Source organism: Oncorhynchus kisutch, linkage group LG18 (genome assembly GCF_002021735.2).
Source record: "Oncorhynchus kisutch isolate 150728-3 linkage group LG18, Okis_V2, whole genome shotgun sequence".
NCBI classification, from domain to species: Eukaryota; Metazoa; Chordata; class Actinopteri; order Salmoniformes; family Salmonidae; genus Oncorhynchus; species Oncorhynchus kisutch.
The window spans coordinates 60976801-60992571 of record NC_034191.2 but is presented as its reverse complement, the minus strand read 5'-3'; the positions used below and the strand labels follow the sequence as shown (position 1 = coordinate 60992571).

General features: G+C 40.2%; 1 protein-coding gene across 2 annotated transcripts in view; it reads right to left on the bottom strand.

The window, feature by feature from the left end:
* pde1ca (phosphodiesterase 1C, calmodulin-dependent a) overlaps positions 1–15771 on the bottom strand; it is a 102116-nt gene that overhangs the window by 42555 nt on the left and 43790 nt on the right. For both annotated transcript variants that reach the window (XM_031796412.1, XM_031796413.1), the window contains exon 3: positions 1518–1631. In XM_031796412.1, coding sequence (XP_031652272.1) covers positions 1518–1631 — 114 coding nt within the window. The remainder of the gene's footprint in view (positions 1–1517; positions 1632–15771) is intronic.

Genomic DNA, 15771 nt, shown 5'->3' with positions numbered 1-15771 from the left:
CTCTAACAAATATGTGTAGACAGAGGAGGGAGAGAGAGAGGGGAATACAGAGAGAGAGAGAGAGAGAGAGAAGAGAGAGAGAGATTGAGACCTTACTGAAAAAACATGTGATGATATTTCACATGAAGTTTCACGTGATCACATAACCTTTCACATGTTAAATCATGTGAAACAATGGTTTTGGAACACTTCACGTGTGATGATATTTCAAATGAAACTTCACGTGGATATTTTTCACATGATATTTCACAGGTGATGCCCTGCATAAAAAAATTAATCATTCATTATGATGTCCCTGGAACGTCACGAGGTCGCAGTGTTTTCAACTTACATATTAGACACATGATAATATTGTTCATGTTTATTTATACTTATTTATACTTTTTTAAATGTATTATTCAACATGTCCTCATCTGGGATTTGAACTTACAACCTTTTGGTTCATGGCATTCCGATCTTCCTGCTATGTCACCATGTCGGTGTCAATAACTCATTTCCCCTGTATTTCAACACTTTGGTCAAAAATACAAATTGCTGGAATAAGTCAATGAAATCAATGATGAGAGAATAAACCGATTAACTGAATTAGCAGTGCAGAGATGTATTATAGGTCATGAATCTGTAGGAGACTTCTGAAAATGAAAACTTTGTGGGGCATCAGAAAGATCAGCGTACCCCAAATCCAGAGATTGTGAGTTCAAATCCCAGGTGGGGTCATATTGAAAGGTCAGCGCTAAGTGATCATGTCAAGTGTAGTCATATTGATTAAAGATGTTTACACTATTTTACCACCTACCTTAAAACCCCCATACCATTTCATCACTTCTTATCCAAAAAACACATGTGAAATGTTTCCCATGTGAAATCGCATTTTCACATCTTTTAAATTATAGTTCTCATGTTAACACCATCTTTTCACATGTGAGGGGAATAACATGTTTTAAATATTTCATGTGTGAAAATTATAATTTTCATATGTGAAAACCTAAATCTCACATGTGGAATTTAATTTTCATGTGAAAAAGTTTAATGTGAAAATTGAATTAGCCTTTCACCTTTCACATGAAAAACATTCACATGTGAAAATCCAACTTGAAGTTTTACATGTGAAAATGTTATCAAATGTGTAGTTTCATGGTAATCACTTGTTGAAAATGTGGGTCCTCATGTTGTCACATGTACTTCACATCAGATCATGTTTTCACGCGCTCAATGTTTTCATATCTGTAGTTTCATGTTATCACTTGTTGCTTTTACATGTTGTCACTTTTTGACATTCATTTCACCTATGATCACATGTAACATTCATGTTGTTTTTCCACAAGGAAGAGAGAAAGAGCAGGAGGGCAAGAGACAGATGGAGAGAGAGAAGGAGAATGAGAACATAACACTCAATAGGACAGAACCTTTTGAGAAATAACTCGGCTCACACAGAATATGTCAGATACTGTATGTAATGTGTATAGTGGCGTTGACCAATCTACTGGACAGTCGTGCCAATGATAAGATATCCATACCGTGTCTCCTCAATGTACACAGACTCCAGGACTGAGGCTGCATACTCCAAGTTCTTCTTGAGGTCGACGACGGACGCCTCTCCTCGTTCCAACTGTTTCACCAAGCATCGCAACCTGGAGAAAAGCAACAAAAAAACACATCTCATGAGTTTTGATGCTTCAACAGTTGCAGGCACCAAAAGTTTGATTGTGCCACCGTATTGGCAGAACAATTGCCGTAATGCGTGTGTTTTTATGCATGTCCTATTAAGCGTGGCTTATTTTTCAGAATTAAGTGGACTTGTTACATCACACACTACCCTGAAAAGGAGCAATAGCATACATTCATTCCACTGCCCCGTGGCTGTATACTGAAACTACACATGCCATGATGACTACATTAAAAAAACTGTTGTCCTGAAAGTAAAAAGGCATATGTGGATCATAATCCTATTTGGTTATAATCCTATTTGGTTATGGTAAAGGTAGACAGAGATCTACATTTAGACAGTCACCTGGTACACCTCCATGTTACACCCACCAATGGCACAGAGACAGGAGCTTCACTACTAGCCCTGCGCTAACTATGTTTGTAATATAAAATATGAAACATGATTAAACAATGAATTAACGTGTTTGACACCTTACTGAGGAGGGATGTGAAGGTTCGAGTAACTGGTAGATGAACATTATTTGGTCAAGTTAAATGAATAAGGAAGGATGCTAGGTTAACTAAGGAGAGAGGAAGCTATTCAGCTGTGTATTCATGCATGCCACACTGTTGGCTGGACATGCAGTATGACACACACACACACAGATCTAACAGCCAATAGAGGCCTGCTAGCCAAAGCCCACTCTGCCAGAGTCTAAATCCCAGCAATCACAATCCCCTTAAAGAGCCAGCCCAGTCTGCCCTAATACAACATGCCACAGCTGCTTTCAAATGGCACAAATGCCCAAGTCACAGTCCATTTGTACAGACATGTAGGTTTTGTAAAAGGAGAACTCAGGCTAGGGTTCAATCCAACACAGATTAACACCCTGGACACAGCAATAGACTTTTAAAAGCAATTTCCCCAACATTCACGAGATCACGTTCACTGTAAATGCTGAGAATGTCAGTTCAAGCTGAAATCACCATTAACCATCAACCATAGCGTAAAGGTATTTTTTTCTGCATTTTAAAAAATCCTGGTCTCTTTCCAACAACTCCTAACCCTGGTGTGCTGGCTGAACTCTAAGCTATTTGATACGCAAGTCAATAATATAGGGAAACTAAGGAAAATAGAGCAGAGATCTGCAGGGGTATTTCATGCTTTTTAAAAGAGCAAAAATCCCATGTAATCAGAATGCCCAGCCAAGAACACCCATGTCAGAGGATACTGATCACCTCATCAAAACAGCATCGCAACTATCATACGATTACACAGTTGGATGATTGACAGATTGTTGTTATGGTGACAGGGGTCTACACTGTCATCGCTACAGTCCACAGGCCCTCTGAGATTATTTCTAGTCTTTCTCATCCTCTTGGACGACACAGGCTTGTGAACTGGCACACAGACAAGGGAAAACACTAGCAAGACACACATCCACACGCTTACGCACACACATACACAAACACACACCAGCTGACATGCAAGAAAAAAAATAGCCTGGATAAAGCAAAAACTCAATTGGAACTACAAAGAGCAAACAGCGATAATCGTGCTGCAAACAAAGCCCAGTAAACAGCAGCTCAGGTGGAAAGCAGAGAGCTGATTGGTATTTACAGCAGGAGCATCTGGGAAAGCAGTGTGTGACACTATAATAACTCTTCCTAGCTAGACTAAAGATTAGCTCCCGCTAATGACTCTCACCTCTGCACACCTCTGCTTGATTATTGCACTGACTGTGTGTGTGTGTGTGTGTGTGTGTGTGTGTGTGTGTGTGTGTGTGTGTGTGTGTGTGTGTGTGTGTGTGTGTGTGTGTGTGTGTGTGCGTGTGTCTGAATGCATGACTGTGTTGTGTCTCTATTTCTTCATGCGAAATGTGATTGTGAATATGGGTGAGACTTTTTAAATGCATGCTGTACTGTCTGTGCAGTTTTTAGGTGTGTGTTTGTACTGTATGTGAGTGTGTACAGGCTAGCCTCATGGACTAGACGTAACATAGTAAATGTAAATCCGGGACATTCCATTTAGTATGAAATGTTACGTTTGCTATGGTTATGTTTGCTATGGTTACATAAGACAGAAGGTTACTTAAAGTAAAAACAAAAGCAGGGGTGGGTCAACGTATAACGTGAATGTCTGGCAACCCGAATCTCATCACAGACAACTTTAGCTAATTAGCACCTTTGCAACTACTTACTACTTTTGAGTTACTTTGCAACTACTTAGCATGTTAGCTAACCTTTCTCCTAACCCTAATCTTAACCTCAACTCTAACCTTAACCCTAACGTTAGATTTAGCCACCTAGCCGCCTAGCTAACGTTGGCCACAACAAATTGTAATTCGTAACATATCATAGCTATTGCAAATTCGTAACATATTGCACAAATTACGATTCGTAATATATCATACCAGTTGTAATTTGTAATATATCACATGAAAATTAATACATAGCATAGCAAACGTAACATATTATTACTAATTTGAGTGGCCCAGATGTTTCATCTGCACCTGAGTCCAGGTTGGTGTGTATCTGTGCTTTGTTGACAGCCGGTCTGTTGACGTCATCAATATCACTAGTTTGTAGTCACACCTTCATCATAAGTATGACACAATGTCACAAGTGTAAGGGTTTATATATCAGCTCTGGTGATGAAAGCAGAATTTGTGTTTGAGTGTGCACGTTTAGGCTCTAATGTGTGAGTGTGAGTGCATCCGAGTGTAATTGTAGGTAAACGTGTCTGTGTGTAAATGCATGACTAATATGTGAGCACATGAGCACAATGTGTGTTTTAAGTGTGTCTGTGTATGTCTGTGTGTGTTTGTTAGGGAGTGTGGGGGGCACACATGGGGACAGGTTTGACCCAATTCTTCCCACAGCTGCTTGGGCCACACAAGGTACAAACAGACAGGGGAGAGAGATGAAGGGTGAAATCACAAATGCACTACTTCATGGATTTAACTGTGTTGTTATTCACTTCTCCTTCTGCCATTACAGGAGAAGAGATCAAGAGGAATATTTCAACCTAAAATTCCAAGTCATTACATTCCTATTTGATCGAGGGGTAGATAAGGTAGCTCTTGTGGCAGAATAATCCGTAAGGTCACAGTAATTTGGTATGATAAACTTTTTAGCAAATAAGGCACATATCTATCTATCACCTGTCAGCAGAGGGCGGCAGAGACCGTTCTAGATTCATTAACGACACGCAGGTGTGTCCTATTTACTCATTATGATTTTCCTGCTAAAAGCCGTGTGCTTTCTGTTGTCCTTTGCAGAAGCTTGAATTGTTTACTGTGTGTGGTTGTTAACCGAGGGAGTTTTCGAGACTTAGTGTTTGTTGTTTTGCCAGTGTTACTGTGATCCTTCTGCTACCGTTTCTCAGTAAAGTATTATGTTTATCCTTAACCACTGATTCCTCATCTGGTCTCTTCTCTGCACTTGGGTCCAACCTCACCACGTCACAATATCTAGATGAAAATACATCACTGTTTTGTAGAAAAACACTGGGTCAAGTTCATAATTGGTTGACTGAACAACCTACTGTTAGAGAACCTGACTCCCAGACACAGTCGTTTGAATCCATTTTACCGCCGAAACACGGTGATCGGAGAGCATAGCAACAGAAACAATGACACCATAGACTCTCCAGTTCTTTCTTGGTAACATGAAACAGTCTGTCTATCAAAGAACTCACACACACCTCGACAAAATGCGTTTCACTAGTCCTCATATTTATATACTCTTCTTTACCCTGGTGAAATAAGTCTACCGGTTCTGTAATTTCACCGTTAATAAAATTCACCCACACAAAGGAAAGAGGACATGGTGTTTTAATGATGATATTGAAATCAGCCAAGCGTCAAAAACCTGCCTTTCCCTCTCTATCTCCCAGAGGATTCCCGTCTGCTCTCTAGCAGACAAACACATAATCAATGAGTCATGTCAATGTCATCCCATTAAATGATTACAGTTTACCAGAAGCCTCTCTGATTGGGAAAGATAAGAGGGAAAATTAGATGGAAAAGGCAACAGGCGATAACTACAGAGGAACCTGCAACTGAACAATAACATGACCTTTCAATAGTGAGAAGGGTTATCATGTGAATATGAATTCATCCTATATTATTGTACCTCATCACTAGTCATAGACACCTGTTCTGGGTAATATGGATGTGTTTCAAATGGCACTCTATTCCTTTCAGCCAGATCACCCGTGATCCAAGGCGATGTACGACGCTCGTCAGGGTCCAAAACCGGCCACTAGGGGCACCTGTGAGCGCTATTACCATCAAGTAGGGTTGAGGCTTCCTATGGAGTTGTGGATGGGGATCGCAAATAGGCGTAAGCCGCAAGCTATGGCTCAGAGGGTTGTTTTAATTTTTGTTCCATAAACCGCAAGCTTTGGCTCCGAGGATTGCGTGTTCAATCCCAGTGCTAGGCAGTCATTTTTATTTGGATTGTTTGAACCCTATCCCAAACTTTAACCCTTACCTTAACCATTCAGAATGAATGCCTAAACTTTATGTTTTAACCCTATCCTAAACCTTAACCCTTACCTTAACCATTCAGAATGAATGCCTAAACTTAATGTTTTAACCCTATCCTAAACCTTAACCCTTACCTTAACCATTCAGAATGAATGCCTAAACTTAATGTTTTAACCCTATCCTAAACCTTAACCCTTACCTTAACCATTCAGAATGAATGCCTAAACTTAACCGTCAAAATAGTAAGATTATAACCCTAGCAGAGGGGAACTGACCTTCCACAGAGTTGCATCATTTTTCAAAGATGCATAGAGCCCTGAGTTGATTATCCCTTTTAAAATGCTCTAGAATGCCATTCAAGCCAATCAGATACGAGTATTCAAAAATGCCATGGTATTAGACAAGGTAAAGAATGGGCCACATATCATTCCAAGCTTAAATAGTATGCCTCAACCCATTTTCTCTGCAAATGCTTTGATGGTCAACAGAGCTGATCATGGACTTTTGGATCTCAGACAAATGGAATTGTAACTAATTACAGAATACAGTTCACTGATACACTTATTCACAAGAATTAGTAAAACCTGAGTCACCTTCAAAGCTTAGACATAAGGGAATGTACATGAAAACAGTATACAATAAGTATACCGGAAAATGTATTGGTGCCTCTGCATTAGCATTATAAATGACAATAACTTCTGAATTGTATGTATTGATCAGCCATTTATTTGACCAGACATTTACTATAGGCAAGCACTGATCAACATGAACACACTGAGAAATAAGAGGTATAATTTGACATAAAAAAATGTATTAGATCCATAAGCCTAATACAGGTACCACAGTGTGCAGGACCCATTGAGGAGACACATCTAGATTAGCTTCCTCCTTGTCAGGCCTCTCACACTGCGCAGATCGGGGTCCTGGGATGGACAGCTCGCATAGCTTCCCCACATACGGCGCTGGATCCAGGAGCCTGTCTAGTCTATAATGTTTTTGAAAAAGTAAATATTTGTTATAAATGGGTAGTGAATTTAATGTCCTTTTATTTACTGTTCTGTTACGATGCTATCAATTCGATGATGAAGTGATCTATTCATTCTACAATGTGTTTTCGGATGTTTTTGAGGTACTCAATTTGAAATATGCTATACTTGGTTGTGCACTTTTTGTGTGTGACTGAAATGCTCGACTGATGCAATGAATAGCAATGTTGGGTCTGTCTTCACAGTCTTCACAGCATATCCCCCATTCTTTGTCTTGGGAAAGCTGATTTTGTATCACAGCATTCCTGCTGCAGTGGTTGCCTGGAAAGCTGTGCAGACAGAGTAGATGTTGAATTTTCTAATTATAGCTTGGTCTATCATTACAGCTTGGTGTAATGAGGTGGAAAGCAAAATAATAATATTTATGTTGGCAGTTCTAAGACTCAATGTGGAGGGCTTAGGGATGAAAGAATAAAAACTGTATAGTGACTATCAAGTGTGTTACAGAAAATATACCATTCACCAGTCAAAGCAGCCATAGCCACAGTTGCATTATCTAACGTCCCAATCCCGCTAAAATGTCGGCTACCGTGTCAGACTCCGATACCTACGATACCTACGTTATGGTCAGTGCTTGCAAGATCCAATGCCAAGTATGATGCAAGGTTAGCTTCCTGGCAAGAACCATCAAATGTTCTCCTCAATTGATAAAGCAACTTCGCTCGAAATGTGCGCGGCACACGCTTGACATGATCATCATTTTCAGTGCAGCCTGTACACCCCAAATGAAAAGCCGCCACTGCTGTCAGGATGTCTTCATCTGTCGGAAAATAGTGTAAGGTTAAATTTACACTATGGCATCCAGTCAGAACACAGTGTGCTGTTTCCGGCATGCTGGTAGGTAGCTTGCTAGCTAACGTTCACACCAAAGCCAAAGCAAGGCATAGGCGCACATGTGATGACAGTTTTAAGGTGGTACATGTTTAAATTAGTTAAGATGATATGACACTACCATTGGTGTATTACATTTCCGGCTTTATGTAACATTGCATAAAGCTGGAAGCAAATCCTTGGTAATGCCTGCCTCCTGATTCCAAGTGATTGACACAGGGGGAGGGGACAAATAACTTCATGATTAAACTTTATCAATGTATCAGCTACAGTCATTGTTCATACTTGGGTACCCTACTTTGAACGAGTTTCATGCAAATATCATCCAATTTGATGAAAAATGTGATTTTCATTGTTCGGGTCCTTTAAGATTGATATTACATTTAGAATTATATGTCAAACATTTGAAATACATGGTGGGAATCAAAACATATCTGAATGACTTGTGTTCATTACGGCTACTCTTTTATGGTCAGGCCCACTTTCAAAACACACACGCACACACACACACACACACACACACACACACACACACACACACACACACACACACACACACACACACACACACACACACACACACACACACACACACACACACACACACACATGCTATTAGACATCTATATCCCTCCTGTCATCTCACCGCAAGGCATATGAAAGAAGGACTATTAAAAATATAATCTTGCTTTGAGTGAAAGAAGAATGATCACAGATAGGAGAACAAAACTCTCTCCAGTGTTTTATCTCTCCACAATACCCTAGGTGTGTGTGTGATGTCTGTCTCTGATTGTATATGCAGTGTGTGTTTCTGTGTGTCTGTGTGTGTGTGTGTCTGTGTCTGTGTGTGTGTGTGTGTGTGTGTGTGTGTGTGTGTGCGTGCGCGCACTGTACATGCATGAATGCATACTTGTGCGTCCATGCATGTATTTGGACATACATGTGTGTGTGCTTGTGTCCATCCCTCTCCGCAGGCGTGTTTGAGTATAAGTGCATGCCTGTGTGTATGCATTTGTTCATCTGTGTGTACGTGTGCGCGCGGGTGAGTGCTTGTGTGTGCGTACATATGTCCTAGCGTGCACATTGTCTCTGTATTGATCGTACCCAGCAGTAAAGTGTCACACCAGAGCCACATGACTGGTTGTGTTGAAGGCCCCTTGTCTCTAAGTAAGGCTGTGAATACCTTTTACTTATAGATTTCACTAGGAACCCCCCTGCGTAAGCGTTATTAACATGCAAGCCATGGAGCCGGGCAACAAGACGCTGCATATTCGACCATCCAATAAAGGTTTTCCAATAGTTTCATTAAATGAATATTGATATTTCAAATAACCTCCAACCCGTGTGACAAAAGGCTCAATTCATTCCGTTCTGCTGAAGTTCAGTGCTATAACGCGTTGAAATTTAACACTAGACGCGCCAAGTAAGTCATTATGACTGCATATGAATTTCAAATTTAAATATCTCTGCCATTTTTAAAGTCATGCGGCCCTCCGTCCTTGACTTTTCCTAAATAAGTCTATTGAACACATGCATGTTGTTAGAATTTCACTATCACAAACAGAATTTGTGTTATAAGCAGTGTTATAATTTTTTTAATTTTTTTATTTCACCCCTCATTCACCACCAGTCAGCCTGCGCAGCTGATGATGGTCCATAGAACCTACACCATAACTATATCTAAACTCATTTCACACATATATTAAATATTAGCCTAAAGACAAGATTAAATTGACAATAGTCTGATGGATGACAGTCTTATCAATTGTGTATACTCTCGTTCAAGATGGCGGCAGCTGAGCGTGTTGTGTGTCTCTATGTTTGTTTATTTCGTGTTACAAGTGTTTATTAGCCGTCATAGGCTGTGAGATTTGTCATTGAACAACAATGAATGCCAAAAAATCAAAGTGGTAAAATTGCGAGTAAACCACACAGTGACGGTGAGAAGGAACTGTGATTCAGACTCACACTATCCACTACAACGTTCTACCATCACATCAACCACATACTGGCAATTTTCACCTGTGTGCATTGCAGCAAAGACCGTGTTAACACCCTAGTATGCTGCTTCTACACGAGGAGACAGTTTCGGCGTGGTGCCCTCCCTGAAACCATGAGAGGACATATCTGTGCTGTGACAGACTCGATCAATGGTTCCCAACCAGGGGTAATAGGACCTCTGAGGGTACTTGATCTGTCCACTCTGGGTACTTGAGAAGACTCATAAGACCATAGGCCTAATGGTAAAATGTACACGAGGGGGACATCAGAGGTACTCTGGGCAGAGCTAAATTCACTTGGTGGTACAGTAACCGAAAAAGGTTGGGAACCACTGGTCTAGACGCGCTGGGCTGACTAGCCTTGGATACTCCTTGATGGGCAGGTTCTTCACCTGTGTTCTGCCAAGCTACAGGGGTTCTCTCCTGCCTTGCTGTGCTGTGTGGTGGAAGCCGGAGGTCCATATCTGCGCTGTGAAGAAACTAGATGCGCTGGGCTTGTTTCATCAGTTCAGCTGTTGAGGCTATTATAGACCTTCATTGCAGCCAACGCTGGACCGGTTCCATTTCACATCGATACAGTGCGATCCATGTGCTCTGTTGGCCAGAGAACTGATCTCTCTGCCTGGCCTGCCTGCCTGCTCCTCGCCTGCCTTGGTCTGTCTCTCCCATTCCGGTACAGGTGTCCTCGCCACTCTCTCTCTCACCTACATCATATGCATACATTGCTGACTTTTTATTGATCTGCGGTTGGACTATTTGATTAGTGACAATAAACAAACATGTTGCTGTTGTTCATTTTTCTGTTGTCTCCCCTTGGATTTTACAATGTTGGCGATACTTTTAGAGCCCGTTGCTCTGTGAATGAGGAAATATATGACAGTTTCTCCCTCGAGTTTTGTGAGAAACCACACGTGAGAACTATGCACATTTCTCCCAAACAATATGGGAGAAATCGGACTATTGCGCTTACATGTCAGGACTGTTCTCTTGGTACTTAACCATGTCTCTGGACTTTACACATCTCCTGAAATATGTGGCGTTAAAAACTCTGGTGATTTTCGTTGAAGTAATGTCTATAAATGCAAATGATGTAACCCCCGATCTAAACTTGCCGTTATCTTGCTGCTTGTATTGTCTGGAAATGTGCAATCTAACCCAGGTCCTGACATTCTTCCCCCTGCTGAATTAAGTAGTCAGAGTGGCCTGAAGTTTTTGCATATGAATGTAAGAAGTCTTCTGCCGAACCTTGTGAATATATGGATAAAAACTGCTGACCCTGATGTATTTATGCTTTCTGAAACATGGATCAAAAAATCTATTACAGACAAAAATATTGTCATAAATGGTTACAATGTTTTTCGTACGGATCGTAAATCTAACGTTGGTGGTTTTGCTGTATATGCAAAAGACAAGCTAAGCAATTTGAATATCTGTCTTTGAACCTAAACCTTGGCTCATCTTTAAATATTGTTGTATCTTCTTGTTATAGACCTACATCTGCTACTGTTGGCTCTCTGGATTGTATTTTCAAATTGTTATCCCAGAATGTCAACTCTGAGTTTGTCCTGATGGGTGATCTGAATCAGGACCGGCTAACATCTAACTCTGATCAACTCAAAATTCCATGCAATACCTGTAATCTCACTCAGATTGTCAACAGTGTAACTAGGTTGAATATAAAAATCCTCTGAAATCCTCTTTGATTGATTTGATCTTAACCAATATTCCTCATCGTTTTAATGCTTCTGGTATTTTTGCAAATTACAAAAGTGATCACTGTGCTATTGTCTGTGTGAGAGATGGTAAAATTCCTAAGAAATCTCCACGTGTCATTACGAAAAGAAACTGGTAGAAGTTCGAGATTCCAGGTTTTTTACATGATGTATCTAGCATTGAATGGAATAGAATGGAATTAATCCCTGATTTTGAACTAGCCTTTTCTTACTTCCACAACGCATTCCAGGATGTATGCAATAGGCCCCTTTAAAAAAAATCAGGATTAAGGGCAGAGAGAACCCTTGGTTTACTAAGGAACTTACAATAATCATAAGGGAATGAAATGCTATGTGGGCTAAAGCAAGAGGGACTGGTTTGGCAGATGATTGGATGGCTTTTAAACGTCTTCAAAATATGGGTGTGGCTATGATCCGTAAATTTAAAGCAGACCACTACCTGAAATCTACTTCAGATAATTTAAATAATCCTTCCCAAACAATTGCTGGTATAGACACAAATTGTAACTGAGAGAACCTCCATTCTGAAAGCCGAAGAATCACCTTTTTTTGTTGTTGATGCAAGCAGTTTATTTGAAAAGGTCAAAGGTATAATTGAGCCCCCTATGAATTTACCTGACACCCCTGTGCACTCCTTCACCAGGTTCTCCTTTTCATCCTTCTCTGTTTCAGAAGTGCGTAAAAGCCCTGAAAGAAATTGATGGAAAAAAATCCCCTGGCCCTGATGAACTAGACCCCTGCTTCCTCCACCTAGCTGCAGACATCATTGCTCCCCCTTAACATGTATTTTAACCTTAAGCTTGATGTGAAGGAAATCCCCAAGTTATGGAAATCTTCTTTTGTACTGCCTCTCCTGAAAGGTGGAGATCCTTCGCTACTTGACAACTATCGACCCATATCAAAATTGTCCTTAGTTAGTAGGCAGCGAAAACGCCTACTACCAAGAAAACTCAAATGGAATGCAATAAGGTTTTAGGTCTTGCCACAGCACTGTTTCAGCAACAGTGAAGGTTTTAAATTACATCCACTGTGCTCTTGACAAGAAGTTACATTGTGTGTCTGTCTTTATTGATTTGTCGAAGGCATTTGACACCGTGGACCATGCTGTGTTAGTGCAAAGGTTAAAATGTTGTGGAATTACTGGTCATCCTCTAGATTGGTTTATAATTTACCTATCAAATTGTACACAATGTGTAATGGCGGATGGTTGTAAATCTGAGTCCATAGAGGTGTGCTCAAGTGTTCTGCAAGGTTCTATTTTGGGCCCACTCTTGTTCATTTTGTATATCAACAACATTGGGGATCTTATTGAAACAGCAGATGTTCATTTTAATGCAGATTATACTGTTCTTTATTCAAGCGGTAGTAGTTTATCTTTAGCTTTTGAAAATGCCCAAAGAGCATTTAACATCATACAACAGAATCTGTATGGTTTAAAGCTAGTTCTAAATTCAGGTAATACAAAATACATGGTATTTTCAAACATGTTACTAATCATGTCATTGCTACATTGGCTGGACATACTATAGAGCAGGTCAAAGTGTACAAATATTTGGATGTGTGGGTTGATGATAAGCTGAGCTTCACTGTGCATGTAGATAAGGCAAGCTCAAGCTGAGAATTTTTATTTGATTATTATTTTACTACTTATTTTAATAAGGCTTGTTGTTCTTTGGAGGCCAGGAAGGAGCTGGTACCATGTACATTACTGGCCCGTTTTAGATTTATAAGGCCATATTGGGTAAAATGCCATTTTAACTCTGTTCTTTTTTAATCAGGTCGGTAAATAAATATCAATTACGGTCCCATTCTCATTTGCTTCTAACAGTACCAAATATTAGAACAGGTCATGGTAGAAATAGTTTTAGTTACTCAGCTCCGTGGCCCTGGAATTCTCTCCTGAACATGTAAAAATGTGATGATCTACTTTTGTTGGTAGAGTTTAAACACTTGATCGATGTATATATCATAGAAGAGTGTAATTGTCTTTAGGACAGCTGTTTTTGGTCAAGACTTTTGTGTTTTTAACGTAATATGTAATTGTTGTAATGTATGTGTGTCTATAGCTGTGTTTAATGTTGTGTTAGTGTATGTAAGTTGTTTTGTCTGAAACGTTATTCCCCCTGCTGCTATTGGACCATGTCTCTCTTGGAAAAGAGATGTTATCTCAATGAGAAAAACCTGTATAAATAAAGGTTAAATAAAAAAATAAACCAGGATACCCCAGCTGGGTAGACTCTCCCACGGTGATTCGCTGGTCTACATGGCCCGCTGCTGCCTCACTTTGAGGTGTTGTGAGGCAACTGGGCCTTTTCACCAGATCCACACACCAGGGGAATTCCCTGTCAGTGCACTCCTCTAGCAGCTGTTGAACGTGCTGGGGCTGTAGCTAAGGCACCAACACTGTGGCACACACTTGATTTCTGACTAAACTATACATGTAGGCTACAGCTGAACATTTTTAGGACATTTAAGGTTTTAAAAGACAGCATATTATAAATGTTTTAACAAAATGGTTTGAATTGCTGCCTATCTGGGTTATGGCTCACTGTTATTAAAAACAATCTCATCTCCTGAAGGTACAGCAGCTTGTATCTAATTGTGTTACCATTTGACTCCTACTGTGACATGCTCATTAAACTTTCTCATCTGCAGTGTTTGGTCTGGCTAAAAACTGTGTTTGAAAGATGACTGTAGCTTGGATTATTTTAAGTCTTCTAAGTGTAGAGAGATTTTAAGAAACAACATATTAAGGTGTTTTATTGCTATGCGCTTGTTGTCAGGAAACATTCCTCATAACACAGACCCATTGGCTATGGATGAGGTTCTGACTCCAAATTATTTAAAAACTAGATCAGGGTTGGGGAAATGGACATGATAAACGAAAATGGACATGATAAAAGTCTGGGCTTATGTGTCTTAGTTTTGCCCTGGCTTAAGAAATCTGTTGTATAGGCCTATAGGCTTGGCTGGTTATAATGTTTATCAGTGTGCCCGAGTGAGTAAGGGGGAGGTATGCCCATTTATATTAAAGACAAGTATGTGGTAATTGTACTAAGGTCTTTATCTAAAACAAAGCAGTTTGAGTTTTAGCATTGAAACTGCAGTTACCTACAAAGTAGAATCCCTGGATTCTCTGGCTGAACTGTGTAGTTGGATGGGGAAATGAAAATTCTGTTCATGGGCGATTTAAACTGGGACTGGTTATCTGTAACGTTGGTCGTTGGGAGAAAGAGAGGAGGACCAATGCACAGCGTGGTAAGTATTCATAGCTTTTAATGACGTACTAGAACACTGAACAAAACAATAAATAACAAACAAACAGTCCCGTAAGGTGAAAGACAAAAACACTAAACAGGAAATATAATCACCCACCACTCAAGGGTGAAAACAGGCTGCCTAAGTATGGTTCTCAATTCGGGACAACGATTGACAGCTGCCTCTGATTGAGAACCATACCAGGTCAAACACAGAAATACCAAATCATAGAAAAAAGAACATAGACTACCCACCCAACTCACGCCCTGACCATACTAAAACAAAGACATAACAAAAGAACTAAGGTCAGAACGTGACATTATCTCCAAACTCCGAGGCTACATTGGATAAATGCAGTCATAAGACCCAAACCAAAAGACATCTCCAAGTCAATACTGCAGTCACAAGATCCAACCCAAAAGACATTTCCAAGGCAACACTTATTGATCTTATTCTAGCTAACAAACCACATAAGTACTGTTCCATTGTATATTTTCCCTTATGATTTACCAATCTTTGTGCAGTTGCATGCATTAGAGACAATAAAATCGCTAAATTTCCCATCGGTTCTTAATCAATCTAAATTTTAAGCTGTTCTGTGAGCAGGAATTCCTGCAAGAACTTTACGCATGCTACTGGGATAGGATCAACCAGGTCACCCATGATACAAGTCAGTATTCGAAGTCCACCCATGTCTGAGGACGCCGGGAGACGACATTGAAACTGGACACTAGGGGCAACAGCACTGTTTCTTTCAAGTAGG